At 38.9% G+C, this 23,894-nt stretch overlaps 1 protein-coding gene and 1 pseudogene across 2 annotated transcripts in view; both read right to left on the reverse strand.

Annotated features, from left to right (window-relative positions):
* Nucleotides 1-23,894, reverse strand: part of Scaper (S-phase cyclin A associated protein in the ER) — a 265,244-nt gene that overhangs the window by 155,013 nt on the left and 86,337 nt on the right. For both annotated transcript variants that reach the window (XM_032911332.1, XM_032911331.1), the window contains exon 13: nucleotides 21,534-21,660. In XM_032911332.1, coding sequence (XP_032767223.1) covers nucleotides 21,534-21,660 — 127 coding nt within the window. The remainder of the gene's footprint in view (nucleotides 1-21,533; nucleotides 21,661-23,894) is intronic.
* LOC116908062 lies at nucleotides 7,837-9,991 on the reverse strand (annotated as a pseudogene).

Consider the following 23,894-nt stretch of genomic DNA (forward strand, 5'->3'; position numbering starts at 1 on the left):
CTCTAAAGTTCAGGCAGCACGATGGAAGAGAAAGCAGAAAGAATATAAGAGCCAGGAGATAAAGAGAAGAAATATGAAACGCTTTGTTTAGACAATGATGCAGCCATTGCAAAAATGATCTCACAGCGACTGTGGTTGTCTGAACAACCTTTACAAGATGTAGATGCCAAAAAGCCAGTCAGTCACAGGTGGGGAGGAACTTATGGTATCCTAACCATACCTGCTGACTACAAGCAACTGATGGATTCTGGCATGCTGGAGGTTGGGTGTGAAGGACAGAGAACAACTGCTTTCAGTTTTCCCAAAACTGCTACCGAAAGGAAGTCCACCAGTCTCCAATGGACAGTTCAAAGCCCACAGCCACACAGACTGTCCTGATTAAAATGAGTGTAGCAGAGATTGTTAAAACCAAAGGGTTACAAAACAAAGCAAGAAGGTAATGAATTTGAAAAATGGACCAGGGGAAGAGAGGTGACAAAAGAAGATATGTATGAATGCAAGCAGAATAAGCCATCTAATGTATTAAATTGTTAAAAAACAAATTCAATCAGCATAAAATTATAAAAACACAAAAGAGAAACAAAACCACAAATGCAAATTGCATGTGGTGACTCACAATTTATGTTACTATAAATTAAAAAAAATCACTTCAGAAATCACTAAGCAATACTAAGCAAATGAATATATTTATTCCTTTTTAATTTGAGGTTTTCAGGTAATGAATCAATAACTTACTTGTAAATTATAAAAATTCAAAACAATAACTACAAAACAATAACATCCAAAATACTGAAATTATGCAAACCCTCTTTTCTGAACACAGTAGAATGAAACTGAAAATCAAAGGCAGACAAATACAGAAAACTTGGTAACAACTGGATTTTAAGTTATATACTCTTAAACAAATAATGGGTGAAAGAAATTACAACTCAAATTAGAGAATACTTTAAAATAAATATGAAATACAATGCATTAAGACTTATGGAGCATAATAAAAACTGTGTTCAGAGGGTAACTTATGGTTATATTAAAAAGAAAAATATGAAATTACAACTTAATTTTGGACCATAAGAGAGATGTAAATAACCCCTAGGCCAATGAGCTGAAGGGAATACTATCAGAGTGGAGATAAACAAAGTGAAGAACAGAAAAATAGCAGAGAAAAATCAATGATATCAAAAGTTGGATGGGGGAGACGACTCAAGTCACACACACACACACACACACACACACACACACACACAATCAGAAATTAAAGTGGGACTATTGACAGTTTATGAAACATAAAGGATTATAAGAAATATTAGTATCAATCATGTCAATGAATGAAATAACACAGATAAGGAAACCCAATTCACAGGAGCACATAAACTACTAACACTGATTCAACAGAAAATGTAACTCAGTGTGAATACTGATGAAGCGACTGACCACCTCTCAACAAATAAAACTCAGTGCCAGGCGGCCTCACTGTCAGAATATACCCAACAGTCAAAGAACTAACATCAACCCTTCACAAGTCTCCCAGAGAGCGCAAGAGGAGGAGCTCCTTCCGGAGCTATCCCATAAGACCAGTGTTACCCTGACTAAGACCAGTGTTACCCTAAGAGCTGAGCAAACTGTAAACCTATGTCTGTTATGTAAAATTCACAACACAGTACATAGTATAAAGTAAAAATAAAAATTATTATACAATCTGTGTATAAATATAATTTGTCTTTGAAAAGATAAGGAATTGGGGTGGAGAGATGGATCAGCAGTTAAAAGCACTGGCTGCTCTTCCAGAGGACCCACATTCGATTACAGCATCTACAGGGCAGTTCACAGCCATCTGTAACTCGAGTTCCTGTGACTCCCTCCTTTGGTATCTGGAGGTACCAGACATGCAAATGATGCATAGACTATATGCATCATACACATAAAATAAGTAAATCTAAAAAGAGTAAGAAATCATTTTTAGTGGCTGGGGAGATGGTTCGGAGAGAAAACTGACTGACACAGAAGCATAAGGTCCTGCGTCTGGATCCCCAAGAGCCAGCATACCATGTCAGGTTTGGTGGTGTGTGCTTATCCTCCCAGAACTAGGGAGGTGAGACAGGGAGGATAACGAAAGCTCACTCACTGGCCAGCCACTCTCGTTAAATCACTGATAGGAAAAAGGGATCTCTGTACAAACACGAGGAACTGATTCAGGTCCCAGCACCCACATAAAAAGCTAGGCATGGTGGCCCAGACTGATTTATAACCCCAGTTCTGGGGATACAGAGAGATTCCAAGTATCTCTCTGGTCAGAGAGCCAACCAGAATTATTGAATTTCAGGTTGAGGCAAAGATGCTGTTTTCCAGAATAAGGTTGAGAAGCAAATAAAGGAGACACCTGACTTCTATCTCTGGCTTCTATACCCACATGCACACCCATGAAAAGTCCCCAGCAGATCAAACAAACAAACAAAACCAAACGGACTTCCTAGACGTAAAGAATAAAATATGATGATTATAACTAACCATTTGTTGGACTGTTTTAAGAATAAACCAGAGTAATCAGATAGGAAATTAATATATTAGGAATAATTTTTCTAAAGTTGTAACAGCTAGAAAACAAAGAAAAAGGAACCGTACAAAGTTAAAAGAGAGTGTAACACATATTCATAAACTTTTATTTTATAGTAGAATAATCAATGAAAATGATTATCAGTAATCATTTGGATAGAGAAAAAACTAAATTAACTGTCTCATGTTAGGAAGAGAAATTAATTCCATTCAGATACTAAAAGTAAAGGCAAAATTATATTCTCAAAAATATAGAAGGTGGGATAAAATTTTATAAGGGGAAAACTATTAGTATAAAAGATGAGATCAATAAATTTGACACACTGAAAATAACAACTTTCATCAAAAGACAGCCAAAGGAAAGCCAAAGAGTAGAAGAAGTAGATACTTTGAGGATACTTGAAAAAACTAAGAATGGCGTCTAAACTTAAGAGAAAATTCTTTTGCCTAGTAAGAGCACCAGTGGAAGGGGAAGCCCTTGGTCCTGCCAAGACTGAGCCCCCAGTGAACGTGATTGTTGGGGGGAGGGCAGTAATGGGGGGAGGATGGGGAGGGGAACACCCATAAAGAAGGGGAGGGGGAGGGGTTAGGGGGATGTTGGCCCGGAAACTGGGAAGGGGAATACCAATCGAAATGTAAGTAAGAAATACTCAAGTTAATAAAAATGGAGAGAGGGGGGGGGCAAGAGAGAGAGAGAGAGAGAGAGAGAGAGAGAGAATTCTTATAGAATGGTGGAAAAAACTCAAAAATTTAAATAGGTATCCCATAAAAACAAAAACCCAAATGGCCAAAAAATATGTAAAAGTGCTTGAACCTTTCAATAGAGAATTCTACCTGAAAACTATACAAGGTATTTACAATAGCACAAAATTGACAAAAATTTAAATCTTACACTCATATTTTAAGGGGGAAAAGAGCCAGGGCCTTCACATACTAATAGGAAGACAGATGGGTGAAATTGCTTTGGAAAACTGCTTAGCATAGTATAAAGGTAGATTAAGGGTCTGTATAGATGACCTAAGAATTCCTCAGGGGCAGTTTTATCATGAAGTACCAGAATACATGCTTAAAAGTACTCTTTTAATAACTCAACCAAAAATTTCTGACTACGATGGTGGGTGAAAAGCTATGTCTGAATGAGGACTAGGACTGCTATACTACCATATTAAGCTTCTTTCCCCTAAACTACCAACCATCAAGAGCTATGCATGCTAGCATATGTCTCCCAGGAGGACCTTGGCTTCTAATGGGATCTACTGCTACCTATGCTGCTATAGCAGCCACAGGCATCCCACTGACCAGCATGAAGTAGCCTCACCAGAAACACTCATAAGAAGCGCAAAGGGAGTTTTAGAAACAGAAGTCTGAGCTATTGAAAACCAAATAGTGTGTCTGGAGCATAGTTAGCATGAGAATGTGTAGGGAGTGACCTTAAAACCTAAACTGGAAACACAGACAGACAGACAGACAGACAGACAGACACAGAGAAAAATTACTCTTTGTTCCACCATCAATAGATGGCAGAAGTGTGCAGTGAAACCCAACACAATATCCTAATTATACACACAGATATACAGGTTTGCAGTCCTATAATTTCCCTTCAGATTCTGAATCATGGAAAGTCCTGCTATCTTTAACTCACTATGAGAAGACTGGAAGGTGTTAGGCTATGGGGGAACTCTAACACAAGTCCATGCTCACATAGATCTGGGGTACAGTGATAGAACTTGTCTGAATGAATGCAACAGCATTCTACCCCCACATCGGTGGGGCTACCAAATAATGCAGAAGAAGACAACAGCAGCATCCCAACCAGGGGAAGATATTCACGTAGAGTTTACTGTCCTCTCTTTCATGCTATTGCCAATTTCAACTAAAACAAAACAAAAACAAATCCTTTTTAGTTCTTTTAATGGTTTTGCTATCATTTCCAAGTGTTTTACTTCCATTGTTATACTACTGTGTTTTACATCTAACCAGAAATGATATTTCTGACTATGTTTTCTTTGTCCACATTGACACAAACCTTGATGTTTCCACAGCAACAACAGTTGGTCTGCTACCTCTTAGAATTCCAACTCGTTCATTACCCCCTTCTTTCTCTATTCCTTTACTTCACAACTTAAAAAATACCTTTGGCCCTCAGAAAATAGCCTACATTTCCCCCAACCAATAACCCAAATGTAGCTTGGTGAACCAATGAGTTATATTTGGGTATGCGTGAGTGGTCATTTACTAAGGACAGAAGTGTTGCATCAGTGAAGCCCACTTTGGGCATGAGGGACAGCTCACAAAGCAGGGACCCTGGAGCACAGTACACAGACCGCAGGCAGCTCAGCAGGTTGGAGGGAAGCTTTTCCAGGTGCCTCAGCTGGTCTCTGCTTCTTCCAGGCTCTGGGCTTGTCTGTGAGAGCTTCTGTAATGCCTAGTCTTGGGGAGTGAGGGGCCTAGTGAACCTGGTCAGCTGAAGAGACTTTCTGAAGCTAGTGTGTATTTAACTCCCTATGTTAAAAATTTCCCTGCAGGATAGAGTTTCAATCTCCCCTTATTACATCCTGTTCTAAAATATTTTGGTATTTCATCTTCTTTTTCATACCCCATGTTTTATTTTCCATCCAAGATGCAAGGTTTATTCTCAGGAGAAAGTGCATCAGAAATGACATTTTCATGATAAAACTAGAAAGGAAAAAGTGACTCTGAAAATTCAAACTACCAAAAAAAAAAAAAAAAGGAGGGAAAACCAAAGGCTCCAGGATAGTGGCAAGATTCTATTTCTCAAATGGCCACTGGTAAGATTATTTTAAATCATTATATGCACGTGTGATCTATAAAAAATGCATATCTTGTTACAAAAGGCTAGAGGACCACAATATAAGGTGAAAAATAATCCACAAAGAGTTAACTTGAACAGTTATAACAAAATTATCAAAACTATGTGAAAAATGTTTCTATAAATCAGTACCACCAATAGTCATCTACGAGTTTTTATTATAAATGCATTTGACTTTTAAAAAACTGCTTTCATAAATTCACACTAAGTAATTCCAGATAAAATGACAAAGGCAGTTATGTTTGTATCAAGAAAGGCTTACCTTAGGAAGGTCTATTTTAGATATAACATTCACATAATCTATTTCATGAAATATCTTACTCATGACATATGACACAATATACAAATTAAAGCATTCAACTGAATGAACTTTGTTGACTCATGCATTTAATTACCACATAAAACAAATTTATGACATTTCTATCATCTTTCCAGAAAGTTCCTGCTGTCTCTTTAAGAGTCAATTTTCTTAAACTCAAAAATGTCCTTTCTTAGCTGGGTGGTGGTAGTGCACACCTTTAATCCTAGTACTTGGGAGGGAGAAGCAGGTGAATCTCTGTGAGTTCAAAACCAGCCTGGTCTACACAGTGAGTTCCAAGACAGCCAGAGCTACACAGAGAAACTCTGCTTCGAAAAGGGAAACAACCACCACAGCAACAAACAAAAAATGTCCTTTTTCAAAAAAAATACAATTCATATGTTAAACTTTTCCAGACTATAGAACCTCATTTGTTAGTATGTCTTGAGTCTTCTAACTCGAGGTAGCTAAGTAACATCTAACAAAACACTTCTTTTTCTTTGGGCTATAAACATATATCAATTTCTGACAAAATATGGAGCCATAGAAGCTATTTTAGTTAATTATCTGATGCTCTGAGGAAGCAGCTGTGTAAGCCGAGAAGAGTGAGAACATAAAATGAATTTCTGGTATTGAATACTTTCCAGACTTTCTACACTGAAAACTTCCAGCTGAAAATAAGACATAAAAACCAAACAACACCATAGACTTGTGGCAGACTGGCAATGCCTAGAAGCCTGAACACAGTGTTCTGAATTTAATTACTGGTGAAAATTCTCAAGGCTCAGTGATTTACCCTCTCTCAGCCTAGGTGTGTGCTAAGTATCTGCAAGTGGTAAGGACCTGAAAATGGTTGGGAAAACGACAGAGAGGAATTTTAATGTTTGTTCTTTGTGTGTTAATATAAATTTCCATGATAAAACTTGAAAACCCCATACATGACGAGGTTGGCTAGAGACATTACACGGTACACTGTGATTTGCCTTTCCTCATCCTAGTTCAAACTGGGAATTCTGCTAGCTATGTGGCTTGCTTATTCAGGTTTAAAAGATTAACAGCTGAATCTTGATTTAAATTTGGCAGCAATCTAAAAACTTAGTAAGGGCAATTGGATAAACTCCACATCCAGTCTGTCTGCTTAAACTGTTTACTTACAGTAACAGCATACAAATGTCTCATGTTACTGATAAACCACAGAAAATTCCTGGGACGCTCTTACTATCCAATCATAAAAGTAATGTTCATCATCATAGAGTAATGTCAAAGCAATTACAAATCATGCTCACTTGTACCAAATTCAACAAAATAGTAAAAATAAGGGAAATGTCTTTTTGGATACAAAAAAATGTTTTAGAAATAAATATGAAATAATTCAGCATTTCTGTAACAGGATTCTTTTGTTTAGAACAATTTATTTTTTCTTGAATTTGTAATAACTTTAAATAGAAAAAAATAAGAATGTAAAGAATAGTTGTAATATGAACATGACTCTGTCTGTGAAAAGAATAGAAGCAGTCAAGAGTGTAAGCTCCACCTGTCAGGGTGCCTATAGTTGTAGCACTGTGGAGACAGAGTCAAGATGATCACTTGAGTTTCAGAGATTAGATCAGTCTGCCCACAGTAATAATCTAGCTCAAAAATAAACAACAACAACAATGAAAAACAAAGCCAGCCGAGTGATGGGTCCTCTATACACTTGCTTCTCTGAATAGTCACTCTTCGGAGAAAACATTAAAAATTTTCTGTTTATCACCTATGTATAAACTGGAATGTGTGTGTGTGTGTGTGTGTGTGTGTGTGTACGCACATGTATGAGACAGGTTCCCATGAGCGTGTGCGCGCGCGCGCGCGCGCACACACACACACACACACACACACAAAGAGAGAGAGGGGGGGGGGGCGGGGGGGGGGAGAAACAGGCAGACATACTTGGCTATTTCTGAATTTTACATTACTGGAATTTTACTTATATATTTTTTCTTTTTCCTTTTCCTTTTTTTTTTTTTAGTATTTAATATGTTTTAATATTTCTTCACAAATAGTGAAAATACTTAAGTATAGGCAAGAAATAATCATACTGCTGTCATACCCTGAGCATTATAAATATGGAATTATAAATTTAAAACATTTTTAGTTTAAAAAATAAATATGGTCATCAAGGCAGCTCTGGAGGTCTCTAGTAGGGCAGGTCTCTGCCTTCCTGACTGTGCTCACCTTCATCCATTTCCCAGGTCCTCCACATTAGCCTCTTTTTCCTCCCATCTGTTCCAGTCACCTTGGTCCATGCCACAGCCACATCGGAAGCCTCCTCTGTCTCTACCTCTGCCACCTCTGAACATTCCTCCAGGACTGCCACGGTCCATGAGTCCACATCTTCCTCCTCACATGCCACCAGGGCCACCTCGGCCATGATAATCAGTTGAAACTGGAAAGAATGGTGGAAGGAAGCCCTCGGGGCTTAGGAGTCTTACACTAGTTGCATTATGTTCTCCAGGCAAAGTTCTGGTTTCCATAGCTCTGATTCGGATACTGCCAGTCTCCAGCTTGGCGCTGGACATTTCCTCCTCTAGAGAGGTTCCCTTGGGAACCTCAGGGTCCTCTTGGAGGGGAGCCTCCCGTGTCTCCTCTACAGCTTCCCATGTGACCCATGGGTCCTCCAGGACCTCCTCAAAGTGATGGTGACATCCCTCTGCCCTCACGAGGTGGCATGCTACCCCACATGCTGTCCATTGGAGTCTTCTTTCGGGCAAGAGAAACTTTAAGTTTGCTTCCTTGAAAATCTTTCTCACCAAACCATTCCACGGCAGCCTTGACAGTTGGTGGATCTTCACAGGACACTGTGGCATCACCTTTAGGCTTTCCTGTCTCCTTATCCAGGTAGATATGGATCATGGGTTGTCCAGTTCTCTCTTGTCTGCCAGATCATCCAGAGGCACATTGTCACTTAATGCTTGCACATAAACTGTACTGTTGTAGAGTCTTCTTGGGTATACAGGAAGGCCTACATCAAGATCTGCTCCTCCATCCATAGGTCCACCAGGCTTACTAAAGCCACTTTGCTCTCCAGATGCCCATTTCACCAAGTCCTCCTCCCCACTCACCTCTGTTCAAGCCTCCACGATCAAATCCCCCTTTTCCCTTGCCCTGGTTATCAGGGCCACTCAAGCTCTGGTTCTCTCCTGGTCCTGAAAATCCTCCAGACTCCTGCACATCAACACCCATGCTACTGTGGTGGTCCTGTCAGAATGAACTCTGCTGCCTGTAGCTGCTGCTCTGTTGGCTATAATGATCTGAAGTCTGGCTGTAGGATCTAGTCTGAGGGGTTAACTAGTGGGAGGCTGCTGTCCATAGCTGCTTTGTTGACCATAGCTACTCAGTGGTTCATAGCTGCTTGCTGTCCATAAGTGTTCTGCTGAGAGTAACTGCTCTGATCATAACTAGTTGGCTGTGAAGAAGAGTAGCTGGTTGGAGGATAAAATGGAGGTGCAGTGACTGGCTGCATTGGGTAGCTCACAGGTACCAGGGGATAACTGTAGTTACCCTGTTCATATCCTAGGCTGGATTGGTTATAAGCCCTGTGCTAGATTGAGGTTAACTGGTCTCAGCAGGCTCATTACCATCCTGTGGTTTTGTAGGTGAGGTGGCTGCTGGCCATAGGCTGGATAGGCAGGCGGTGGGCCATACGCAGACTGAGCTGTGTAAGAGGCCTGCGCTGTGGTGACTGTAGCAGTGGTGGTGTTATAAGTACCAGTGCCATATCCTTGGACAGGCTGGCTGTATGCATGGGGGACAGTTGGCCTGATATAACCAGTGGGAAGCTGTCCAAGGTTGCATATGCACTCTGCCCTTGTGGCAGTACCCTGAGCCTTGGTATAGCTGACATCAATAGGCTGTCCATAGGTTCCATAGCTTTGTTGCCCATATGCCTGGGTGGTCTGTGCATATCCTTGAGTTGGCTGGGTGGCATAAGCACTGTAGCCCTGCTGGGCTGCAGCTTGGCTATAGGTATTGTAATCCTTGGACTCCATTTTCTCTCCTTCCTCCTTGTTCTCTCAATGTCTGTTCCCTCTCGCCCAATTTATGCTTTCATTGCTGATAATAATATTCAACAAATAATATATTATAAGACAATCATTAATTTGCCCTTTTTAGTCACTGATATTTGCGTAAGTCTCTATGATCAATGCTGTCTTTGCATACTGTGCTCACGACACATACATGCTCACGACTTTAGTTAATAAGAGCAAACTTGACAGAAGTGACAGTCCCAACATGTCCCTGTACGGACATGTTCCCAATGCTCTGGGCCTTCTTCCAGCTTATTTCCAGGTGTTGGAAATTCTGCCATTCTGTGACATAAATCATATTCTAAAAAATGAGTTACTGATTTAAACTTTCCTGATTAGTAAAAAAGCTGATTTTTGAGGTTATTGGATTTTTTCAATTTCTTCTATTAGAATGAATAATCAATTAATTATTTTCTCTGTTACTAACAGTGTTTATTCTTTGAACAAAGTATAAATTCTTCAGAATTTGATTAATTCCTTCTTAATTTATACAAAATCTTTTAATTACACATATAAAATTCCCCATGATGTTTTTTATTCTTATAGATATATAATATTGAATATAATGATAATTGTATATATTTTTGGGAGAAACACTAGTCAGGTTCTGAATGCAGGACCTTACACAGGTCAAATAATATATAACTGAGCTACATTAACCACCAACTGCGCAAAACAGCAAAGTAAATGCATATTAGTTAATGTTATCTTCTAAAAGTTTAGGTTTTTAACATTTGGAATTAATCTCCGTTTAAAACTAAGTGACTGGATTTGTTAAACAGGACCCAGCATTTTGGTGCATGCAGTAAACGCACCTCAGTGACAAAGACAGACACACTATCTCAGAGTAAAAAGCTGGAAAAAATTTTCCAAGCAAATGGTTCCAAGAAATAAGCTGGAATAGCCATTTTAATATTGAATAAAATTGACTTTCAAAACAAAAGTTACCAAAAACAATAAGGAAGGATACTTCGTATTCATCAAACGAAAAAAAAATCTATCAAGATGAACTCTCAATTCTGAACATTTATGCTCCAAATGCAAGGGCACCCCATTAATAAAAGAAACTTTACTAAAGCACAAAGCACACATTGCACCTCACACAATAATAGGGGGAGACTTCAACATCACATTCTTATTGATGAGCAGATTATGGAAGCAGAAACTAAACAGAGACACAGAGAAACTAACAGAAGTTATGAACCAAATGGATTTAACAGATATCTATAGAACACTTCATCCTAAAACAAAAGAATATACCTTCTTCTTAGCACATCATGGTACCATCTCCAGCACTGACCATGTAATCGGTCACAGAACAGGCCTCAACAGATAGAAGACTGAAAAAATCCCATGGATCCTATCAGATCACCATGGATTGAGGCTGGTCTTCAACAGCAACAAAAATGACAGGAAGCCCACATACATACGGAAGCTGAAAAATGCTCTCTACACAATGATAACTTGGTCGAGGAAGAAATAAAGAAAGTAAAGACTTTCAGAATTCAATGAAAATGAAGGTACAACATACCCAAACTTATGGGACACAATGAAAGCTGTGCTAAGAGGAAAACTCATAGCTCTGAGTGCCTCCAAAAAGAAACCGGAGAGAGCATATGTCAGCAGCTTGACAGCACAGCTAAAAGCTCTAGAACAAAAAGAAGCAAATACACCCCAAGAAGAGTAGAAGGCAGGAAATAATCAAACTCAGGGATGAAATGAACCAAGTAGAAACAAAAACAACTATGCAAAGAATTAACAAAAATAAGAGCTGGTTCTTTGAGAAAATCAACTAGATAGGTAAACCCTTAGCCAAACTAACCGGGGGTGGGGAGAGAAAGAGAGAGAGAGAGGAGAGAGAATGAATATGAATCCAAATTAACAAAATCAGAAATGAAAACGGAGACATAACAACAGAAATTGAGGAAATTAAAAAAAAAAAAAACCTATCAGAACCTACTACAAAAGCCTACGCTCAACAAAACTGGAAAACCTACATGAAATGGACAATTTCCTAGATAGATACCAGGTACCAAAGTTAAATCAGGATCAGATAAACCATCTAAACAACCCCATAACTCCTAAATATAAGCAGTTATTTAAAATCTCCCCAAAAAGAGCCCAGGACCAGATAGGTTGAGTGCAAAATTCTATCAAACCTTCAAAGAATACCTAATACTAATACTCTTTAAACAATTCCACAAAATAGAAACAAAAGGAACATTACCCAATTCCTTCTATGAAGCTACAATTATGCTAAACCACACAAAGACCCAACAAAGAAAGAGAACTTCAGACCAATTTCCCCTATGAATATTGATGCAAAAATACTCTAAAATTATTGCAAACCAAATCCAAGAACACATCAAAACTATCATCCATCATGATCAAGTAGCATTCATTCCAGGGATACAGGGATGGTTCAATATACAGAAATCCATCAACATAATCCACTATATAAACAAACTCAAAGATTGAAACCACATGATCATTTCATTAGATGCTGAGAAAGCATTTGACAAAATTCAACATCCCTTCATGATAAAAGTCCTGGAAAGATCAGGACTTCAAGGCCCATACCTAAACATAGTAAAAGCCATATACAGCAAACCAGTAGCTAACATCAAACTAAATGGAGAGAAACTTGAAGCAATTCCACTAAAATCAGGGACTAGACAAGGCTACCCAGTCTCACCCTACTTATTCAATACAGTACTCAAAGTCCTAGTCAGAGTAATCAGACAACGAAAGGTGGTCAAAGGGATACAAATTGGCAGGGAAGAAGTCAAAATATCACTATTTGCAGATGATACGATAGTATACTTTAGTGACCCCAAAAATTCCACCAGAGAACTACTAAGCCTGATAAACAACTTCAGCAAAGTGGCTGGGAATAAAATTAACTCAAACAAATCAGTAGCCTTCCTCCTCTCAAAGGATAAACAGACTGAGAAAGAAATTAGGGAAATGACACCCTTCACAATAGTCACGAATAATATAAAATACCTAGGAATGACTCTAACCAAGCAAGTGAAAGACCTGTATGACAGGAACTTCAAGTCTCTGAAGAAAGAAATTGAAGATGATCTCAGAAAATGGAACTATCTCCCATGCTCAAGGATTGTCAGGATTAATACTGTAAAAATGGCTATCTTGCCAAAAGCAATCAACAGATTCAATGCAATTCCCATCAAAATTCAAACTCAATTCTTCATGGAGTCAGAAAGAGCAATTTGCAAATTCGTTTGGAATAACAAAAAACCTAGGATAGTGAAACCAATCCTCAACAATAAAAGAACTTCTGGAAGAATCACCATCCTTGACCTCAAACTGTATTACAGAGCAATAGTGATATAAACTGTATGGTATCCATATAAAGACAGGCAGGTAGATCAATGGAATAGAATTGAAGACCCAGAAAAGAACCCACACACCTACCTACCATCACTTGATCTTTGATAATGGAGCTAAGAAAACCATCCAGTGGAAAAAAAGAGCATTTTCAACAAATGGTGCTGGTTCAAGGGATGGTCAGTATGTAGAAGAATCCAAATCGATCCATTCTTATGTCTGTGTACAAAGTTCAAGTCCAAGTGGATCAAGGACTCCACATAAAACCAGATACACTCAAACTAATATAATAAAAAGTGGAGAAGAGCCTCGAACACATGGGAACTAGGGAAAATTTCCTGAACAGAACACCAATGGCCAATGCTCTAAGATCAAGAATGGACAAATGGGACCTCATAAAATTGCAAAGCTTCTGTAAGGTTGGTTTTGTGAGTCGACTTAACACAAGCTGGAGTTATCACAGAAAAAGAAGCCTCAGTTGTGGAAATGCCTTCATGAGACCTAGCTGTAAGGCATTTTCTCAATTAGTGATCAAGGGGGGGTGGACACAGTCCGTTATGGGTGGTGCCGCCTGGGCTGGTAGTCTTGGGTTCTATGAGAAAGCAAGCTGAGCAAGCCAGAGGAAGCAAGCTAGTAAGTAATGTCGCTCCATGGCCTTTGTATCAACTCCTGCTTCCTGAACTGCTTGAGTTCCAGTCCTGACTTCCTTTGGTGATGAACAGCAATATCCAATATATACAAAGAATTCAAGAAGTTAGACTCCAGAGAATCAAATAACCCTATTAAAATTGGGGTACATATATACAGCCACCCAATTAGACAAGATGGATGAAGCAAAGAAGTGCAGAAGTGTAGATCGCCCTGAGAGACACAGCCAGAATACAGCAAATACAGAGGCGAATGCCAGCAGCAAACCACTGAACTGAGAATAGGACCCCGTTGAAGGAATCAGAGAAAGAACTGAAGAGCTTGAAGGGCTCGAGACCTCACATGTACAAAAAATGCCAATCAACCAGAGCTTCCAGGACTAAGCCACTACCTAAAGACTATACATGGACTGACCCTGGACTCTGACCTCATAGGTAGCAATGAATATCCTAGTAAGAGCACCAGTGGAAGGGGAAGCCCTGGGTCCTGCTAAGACTGAACCCTCAGTGAACCAGACTGTTGGGGGGAGGGCGGCAATGGGGGGAGGGTGGGGAGGGGAACACCCATAAAGAAGGGGAGGGGGGAAGGGGATGTTTGCCCGGAAACCGGGAAAGGGAATAACACTCGAAATGTATATAAGAAATATTCAAGTTAATAAAAAAAAATTGGGGTACAGAGCTAAACAAAACATTCTCAGCTGAGGAACATCAAATGGCTGAGAAGCACCTAAAGAAATGTTCAACATCCTTAGTCATCAGGGAAAGGCAAATCAAAACAACCCTGAGATTCCACCTCACACCAGTCAGAATGGCTAAGATAAAAAACTTAGGTGACAACAGATACTGGTGAGGATGTGGAGAAAGAGGAACACTCCTCCATTGTTGGTGGGATTGCAAGCCGGTACAACCACTCTGGAAACCAGTCTGGAGGTTCCTCACAAAATAGAACATATTACTACCTGAGGACCCAGCTATACCTCTCCTAGACATATACCCAAAAGCTGCTCCAATATATAACAAGGACACATGCTCCACTATGTTCACAGCAACCTTACTTATAATAGCCAGAAGCTAGAAAGTACCCAGATATCCTACAACAAAAGAATGGATACAGACAATGTGGTACATCTACACAATGGAGTACTACTCAGCTATTAAAACCAATGACTTCATGAAATTCATAGGCAAATGAATTGAACAAGAAAATATCATCCTTAGTAAGATAACCCTTCGGTAACCCAACCACAAGAAACAAACAAACAAACAAACAAACAAACAAACACATGGTATTCACTTACTGATAAGAGGATGTTAGCCCAAAAACTCGAATTACCCAAGATACAATCCATAGACCACATGAAGCTCAAGAAGAAGGATGACCAAAGTGCGGATGCTTCAATTCTTCTTAGAAAGAGAAACATTATTCATAGGAGGAAACATGGAGACAAAGTTTGGAGTAGAGACTGAAGGAATGGCCATTCAGAGCCTGCCCCACCTGGAGATCCAGTCCATATACATACAGCCACCAAACCCAGACAATATTGCTAATGCCAAGAAGTACATGCTGACAGGAGCCTGATATAGCTGTCTCCTGAGAGGCACAGCCAGAGCATGACAGATACAGAGCCAAATGATCACAGCCAACCACTGAATTGAGAACAGGGTCCCTATTGGAGGAGTTAGAGAAAGGACTGAAGGAGCTGAAGAAGTTTGCAATCCCATAAGAACAATAATACCAACCAACCAGAGCTCCCAGGGACTAAACTACCATCCAAAGAGTACACATGGACAGTCCCGTGGCTCCCGCTGCATATGTAGCAGAGGATGCCTTGTTGGGCATCAAAGGAAGAGAAGCCCTTGATTCTGTAAAGGCTTAACCCCCCAGTGTAGGGAAATGTCAGGGCAGGGAAGCAAGAAAGGGTGTGTGGATGGGTGGGGGGGCACCCTTATAGAAGACGGGGTAGTAGGGATGGGATAGGGCTTTTGATGGGAAACTGAGAAGGGAATAACATTTGAAATGTAAATTTAAAAATCCTCTAAAAAAAACAAAGAAACTTGATAGTTATAATAATTTCTATGGAAATAATTTATATACAATTCTATCATAGCTAATAAATACTTTTTCCTTTGTCTTTTTTTTTTCCTGCTAAACAGTACTTGAGAATTAGTAGTAGTAAGCACTCCTCTTCTGCTTCTTATTTTACAGGGGACATTTTTAACATTTTACTTGTTTGATTTTGATATAATTTTTTGTAGATATATTTTGTCAGACTGAGAAAATTTCAGTTTCCTCACATCATGGCTTAATATGGATCTTTACAGCGACTTGGTATGAAACTTACCAAATTCTTTGACTGTATTTCTCAAATGATCATTTTTTTCTTTTGTTAATTTAATTTCCCAGCATTAAGCCAATTATATCATCAATGAATCCAGCTTTGTTTTTTTTTTTTTTTCCAGAGCTGAGGACCGAACCCAGGGCCTTGCCCTTGCTAGGCAAGTGCTCTACCACTGAGCTAAATCCCCAACCCCAGCTTTGCTTTGAAATACTAGTTTGTCTTAAAATACACACACACAGACACAGAGAGAACACCCCCCACACACAGAGACAGAGAGAACAGCCCCCACAGAGAACACCCCACACACACAGAGAGAACAGCCCCCACAGAGAACACCCCCCACAGAGACAGAGAGAACAGCTCCCCACACACAGAAAACACCCCCTACACACACAGAGACAGAGAGAACAGCCCCCCACACACAGAGAACACCCCCACACACACAGAGACAGAGAGAACAGCCCCCCACACACAGAGAACACCCCACACACACAGAGACAGAGAGAACAGCCCCCCCACACAGAGAACACCCCACACACACAGAGACAGAGAGAACAGCCCCCACACAGAGAACACCCCCCACAGAGACAGAGAGAACAGCCCCCCACAGAGAACACCCCACACACACAGAGACAGAGAGAACAGCCCCCCACACAGAGAACACCCCACACACACAGAGACAGAGAGAACAGCCCCCCACACACAGAGAAAACCCCCCCCACACACAGAGACAGAGAGAACAGCCCCCCCCACACACACACAGAACACCCCCGCAGACATATATACACACACTTCATGATTCAGTTTGCTAAAATTCTGCTTAGGAATTGAGAATCCAAATTTGTGAATGATGATGGCTTGTCAGTGGGTCCTCTCACCCCTTTATTATAATGTTGAGTGGACTTCACTGTGGATCTTAAATCTGTGGGTTAATTTGTAGTTCTTGGAACATTCTTAGTAACAATTACTTCAAGTGTTACTTCTGCCCTAGTCTCTTTTAGAGCAGTGGTCCTCAACCAGTGGGTCATGACGTCCGTAGAGGTCACATATCAGATATTTACATTTTGTTATAATAGCAAAATTATAGTTATGAAGCAGCAATGAAATAATTTAATGATTGAGGGTCACTACAACATGAGGAACTGTATTAAAGGGTAAGGGCATTTGGAAGGTTGCGGTCCACTATTTACTAGATATCATACCACTAATATTCTTCTCTTATTTTTGTATATTTCCTCCTTCTACAAGTTTAGACTAAATTCCTTCTTAAGAACTATCTTCCAGAATACTAATTCTCTCTATATCCAACAGTTTTTATCATTATTTTTATTACTACTGTTATTTTTGATTACTACAGGTTTCAGGCCTCAAATGTCCATTTTCTCTTATGCATGCTACATGTCTTTAAGAAAAAAAGTAATTCAGCCTTGCATTTTGTAAGCATAGTTATAGAAAGTCAGTCAGTCAGCTTATAGAGATTTTTATTTCTGCCAGTGTTCTCTTTATATGCCTACTTATTTTACTATCCAATACTCTATTTGGAAATTTTGTTGAAATGATTTGAAATGAAGACTGTTATCATTATCCAGAGTAAATTTTATATCTGCTTCTGTTCCATTCCTGGGTTACTAGTCTTGTGCAGTGATCTGGAACCCCTAGTGAACTTGGTGATGGAGACCTGTGCAGATACTCAGCTCTGCAGAGTTGGACACATCCCCACCCGTCAGCTCTGCTTGAGGACTCTTAGGATTCTCATTCAAAACATGGTTTTTCTTCAGTCTTCATCATTTATGTTTTAGGATTCCAAAGATTTTTTTTCTGCACAAGTTGGGCAAATATGTCAACAGCACTACCTACTGAGTCTCATCCACATCTTCTGAGTCACCAACTGAACTCAGCTCATCAACTCATTACCTTTCTAACAGCATAACAGCATAATTCATTTATATTTTGCCTTTGCCTGGTCCTACTGTCTTCAATGGGAGATCTACTCAGTCACTAGTGCTAATTAATTCTCGCAGGTAATTTCAGGATTGTATTTCACTTCCTTCACAGCCACCTAGTGTATCTCTGTAGCCCTGCTAGGCGTTACAAAGCCTGTAGTCATGGCTGCTTCTAAGACTCACCACAGCTTACTTCTTTCTGTGCTTGTTTGTTTGTTTCTTTGTTTGTCTGTCTTTTTTGATGTGCTAGCCTGTTTGTCCTTCTCAAATTATTTAATAGAAATTATCTGAAGTAGGCCAGTGAGAAGGCACAGCAGGTAAAACACTGAATGCCAAGCCTGACCACTGAAGCTCCATCCTGAGACCCACGTGGTAAAGAAAACTGACTCCCGTAAGTTGTCCTCCGACCTCACACACATGTAAATAAATAACGTAGTAAGAAAGAAATTATCTGAGGCCTAAGGTGAAATATTTGTATTTATTTTACCATCAAGAATGCTATCTCAAAGATCTTAGACCATTTCAAATTTTACTCAGCATTTAAATAACAAAAGTGCTGTGAAATGGAGTTGAAAAAAACTTTTGGGTTATAAATTTTATACTGTGCCAAGATGCCTCCTTCATAGTCTCTGGCAGTACACAGAAGTTCCACTATTTGAGGGAGCAGACTGTTCTGGTCTTATCATTATGGAGGAAACCTTCTATTAGACCTCACACCTCAGCAGCCCTTAAACTTCTTTCTCCATCTGCCTCAGGCAGGCAAGTGCTCATGGGCACTCAGAAGGTCCACTTTCTAAGTTTTTTCTTTTGCTTTGACATTACAGTTCTTTAAAGAAAATCCCATTTTCTCCATTTAAAAATTTTTTGAGAGTTGACACAACTTTACACAAGACACAAACACACACACACATGCACACACACACATACATGGAAGTTGTTACATATTGTAAAAAGAATAACACATGCAATAAACTTTACATACTGTTCATTTCTGAAGGAAAAAAAAGGAGACCTAACAATCCCAGGAGTTTTTATTTTGGATCACTTCTGGGACAAGAGAGATTTTTATCAGTAAACTTAAGCTATTAGGTTTAAAATTCTCAGAATCTCAGAAAAATTATATAAAGAAACTGTATCAGAGAAGTAATAGAAAACACTAGTGCTTTGGGGTCTGAATTAAGAGAAGTCCTCAACTGGGCATAGTAGCAAGTGCCTTTAATGTCAGCACTTGGGAGCAGAGGTCAATACAGTAAGACCCCGTTTCAAAAAGAGAGAGGGAGAGAGAGAGGTGAGGAGTGCGTGCGTGCGTGCGTGCGTGTGTGTGGTGTTCCTCAAAACTCATTTTTTTTTTTTACCATTCCCAGTGAGGGGGATTTAGGAGCCCCCAATCCCTCTCTTGTCACTGACGGGCTGCTGTCAGATCTTTCCCTGGGTTTTGTTACTCCAGGCAGCCTTCTATCAGAAGATGGTTATTTACAATTCCCAGCCCTGAGTTACAAATAGCAGCTGAATTACACTGCAGTGTCAGTGCGGTGTACAGAACATAGGTCTTTGTAAAGCTGGTGTGTCTTGGCCAGGTAAAAGGAATTTCATTATAAAAGCAGCAGAGGGTCTTTCTGTGGCTAACTTGACACTCTCAGGTGGTCCTGCAGGCTGCACACTAAGGCAGGCTTCACAGCAAGGTTCCTGACACAGACCATTTAGACTAGGAGCCAGACAACACTTTTTCTCCTTAACGTTATATAAAACCACCAGTGGTATTTGGTAAATTGCCCCTTTGTGCATTAACTAATCATATTTAGGCATCTATACTAAATAGGGTTTTTATATAGATCATGTTAACTCTTTCCTTAAATTTTCTTTAAATAATTCAATCTAAAATACTTTTCCTGAGATTAGCTACAGGACTGGTATCTTTAAACAAATACTATTTACTTCAAATTTAAAAAATCATTAGTATATAACATTTTCTCCTACCATATCAAACTTCTAAATACTCTACCTAGCACACGCTGACAACTATCAATTTATGAGCTCTTCAACACTCTGAAAGGGGTATTTTAGAGAGGAACTCATTATGTGTTTCTGCCACAAGGCAGCACTGAATGTGCCGCTGTTGGTTCCCGTGGCAGACTGTACCGTCTATGCCAGAGTGCAGCTTAGTATAAAGGTTTGTCATTCATATAGCTGAGGACCCAGCAATCCCACACCAAAGGCATGTGCCCAGCTTACAGCACTGACTCCCAAAATAAGGTTTTTGGACTCACACCACCACCATCTCATGGGAACATATTAGACATTAAAATTCTTGGGACCCACCCTAAAACTACTAAATCAGAAATCCAATATGTGTTTTAGCAAGCCCTCTAGTGATTCTGATGTCTGATAAATGGGTAAAATATAGTATTAACACAATCAAGTACTTTGTAATACAGAAGATGAATGAAAATATTCCAGGTACATTTATAAGGCTAATAAAATTATAATACAGATCCGATGAATAACATAAGTCTATGATATATTTTAAAAAGGTCAAAAATATGACAATAGTTACTATATTTTAAGAAAAAATTTGTATGACAAAGGAATAAAACTAATTTCAAAAGAAATATTGTTTCTAGAAAACAAAAATAAAAATGCTGCTAATAAATATACATAGCCATTACTTTAAATGATAAATGAGATTTCACCTAAATGTTAATAAATTATTAACTTGTGATACTGTCATTTGGTTACCAGGAAATAATGTAATTATAGTATGAAATTCTCGAGACAAATTTTAAGAATTATTTTGAAAGAAAATGTAAAAACATGAGAAAGCATGAAATTGGGGATTGGGGATTTAGCTCAGTGGTAGGGCGCTTGCCTAGCAAGTGCAAGGCCCTGGGTTCGGTCCCCAGCTCCGGAAAAAAAGGAAAAAAAAAAAAAAGAAAAAAAAAAGATAAAGCATGAAATTAGCCAGATAATGAGGTAACTGCACAATAAAAGGACTAGGGTAAAATAAAATGACACATTATTGATATTATTTATTATATAGAACTCTATACTTAATATTTCTTCTGTGTGCAATAAATTCCATTAGGATCATAACAGATTTTAAAGCAATGCTGAGACAGTAACTCTTAAATTATTAAAGAAAATTATCAAATTTTCTGTCTAAAATGGGTAAGAAATTGGTATTTCATAGATTTTTTTTCAATTTACAAGCTACATAGTTCAATGCTTTATATTTTGTGCCATCAAAATACATATCTGCATAGTTATCAGTTGAGAGTAAAGAATTCATTTTTAAGGGAAAATTATCACAGAAAGCCATGGTCTAACTATGATTTTGCTAAAACCAAAAGAAACAATAGAGTAATACAAAACCAAAAATTTTAAATTATTTATCAATTGTTGGCTGGCTTTTAATGACACAGAAGAAAAGCATAAATTCTGCTGTATTTCCTGTCATAATGAAAAATCATCCCAAAGATCAAGGGTCAAGCAAGAAAGGCTTGTTACATACCTCTTTCTCTAATATTCTAGCAATCTCGCCGAGGGTGCGATCCAAAGCTGAAGCCTTATTATTTACCCAAGAGCCACTGTCTTGTACTTGAAGTTGTTTTACAAGATCTTTGGCTAATCTCTGAAGCCTTGAATACAAAATGAAAAACTGTATTAATTATGTGTGTGTATATATACATATATGTATATAAGTATGAATATATATAGAGATAGATTATAGAGTCCATTTTTCTAAACATGTGAAATACATGAATAATCTCAATATTCTACCTGAAACTTCTCTAGAGCAAAACCAGGGAGAGCAAATAGACAGCTCATTTTTAAGGCCACATCCAATGCAACAACCAGCAGACATCGGCCTTAGCTGTAGTGATGGAAACCATACCTTTTGCATGACCCTCAATTAGAAATTAGAAAGGAGTCGGGAGTGGGAGAAAGTGACAGGATGATGATCCAGAACATAGTAAAGAACCTAAGAGGCTTCAGGTTCTGATCCGAAGCCTCCTGTTATTCTAGGCATAGAAGCACTCAAATTCCCATGGTATCAATCTTCCCATGGTCCACTCTATAGGACCACTGGAGCTAATTCTTACAGCAGCAGAGTACTCTGTTGCACTAGATCTAGGAATGTCACTCCTTTTCTAGACTGTTAGACACCTCAGAGAAGGAGCGCAGGTCAATGTCTCACACAGTTGCACTCCCTTTACTTTCCTTTACTTCTTCACACCATTCTTCATTCCTGCTTGTTTGCCTGAGCAGCAGATGAGTCGCCAGTCGGTCTTCCAGACATTCCCCAAGTCTATTTTCCCTCATTTGTCTATCTTCAAACTTTTCAAATATGGTAGATTCCATCATGTATAACTATAATTAAATTCTTAAAAATTTCTTAAGACATTCCCTCTGTTGTTGTTTCATTTGTTACTTATATTAGACACGCTCCAGCAATGGTAACAATGTCAATTTAGTTCTTACTATGGAATAGACAATCTTCTCAATGCCTTGAATATATTATTTTATTTAGTTGACTCAATAAAAACACTTGTGAGTCTATTCCCACTCATGACTCTCTGAGAAAGTCAACAGTGCTGAAGCTTGACAATCTTAGTGAATTTCTCCCTCTGCTAGTTTCCAAGCCTACACATACTTCATGCCATTCCACTCTTTTTACAATGTAAGTCTCTTTCTCTCTTTTGCTTTCATAAGAGTTTATATTTCATACATAGAGAAGAAGCTACTAGGAAAAATATAAATCTCACCATTATGTCTAGTCACCCGTCTCTCCTATACATCCAAGGAAGGTCCCCTCTTCGTAAGCAGAGCTAACACACACTGCAATGCATGAAATCCTTCTGGACCTCAATTCCTTTTCTTCCTACATTAGTCTTTGAAAATGCTCATTTCCTACTGAAACGCCTTTTCCACTCTCAAATTACTCAGGAAATTGCGACTTATCTCTATTTTCAGCACAGAAGTCACCTCCTATAATTTTTAATATTTCTTTAATGCACTCAGCCCAAGCAAATTAAATACTTAACTACCTGTTTAATGTGCACTTTTCTCATGAAGCGCTTTCTATAATGACATATATGTTCTCTATTTGAATAATCTACATTATAATTGCTAGCTCCATATGGTTATTGGAGCATTTTAAGCACTGAACACTAAATTGTATTGAATTTTGAAAATTTAGTGGTAATTTGTGATTAGAAGCTCTTGAATTGTCAGTGCAGAAGCAGATGCAATTTATATTATATTGCTCATCTATTACATGCTGTTTGAGTTATTAAAGGAGTTGGCTCTAAAAGTATGGAAGTCCCTCCCTCCAGGCCCCCGCCAACTTCAGACTCAAACATATTTATGAAAATTTTTTCCTAAACTCTGGTCTTGGTCAACTTAGCCCCTGTTTCTGTATTGAGAGAGGGAATAACAAGACGCTCAGGTTATTAAAAATAGTCTGTCCTCAAGAACACCTATAAGTCAGACATTCCCAACAGAGGTGACTATTATTTATCCCCTGATATAAAAATGCCTACAGTGGGAACATTAAGTCCGATGTTCAGCCACAGGAAGCTCATCCATGAACAAGAATTTAACTAAGAATTCTAGACGGCTTCTCAACTTCTTCAGTTTTCTGCTGGATGTTGTGAGCACCAAATTTGATTGAACTGTTGCTATTTGTCCCTTGATTTAAAGGCCTCAGTAAATCATATATACCATGCACTACCCTGGGACCCACTTAATAGAAGCTCCTTCATCATTGTTTTGCCAGTCAATTTCTGCTATATGCTTGTAATTCCCCAAATTAATGATGTAACCCTTCCCTTCCTCTGTAAACTGAGTGACTCACTCGTCTCTGTTGGAT

The sequence above is a fragment of the Rattus rattus genome, chromosome 8, assembly GCF_011064425.1.
Source record: "Rattus rattus isolate New Zealand chromosome 8, Rrattus_CSIRO_v1, whole genome shotgun sequence".
In the NCBI taxonomy this organism is placed as follows: Eukaryota; Metazoa; Chordata; class Mammalia; order Rodentia; family Muridae; genus Rattus; species Rattus rattus.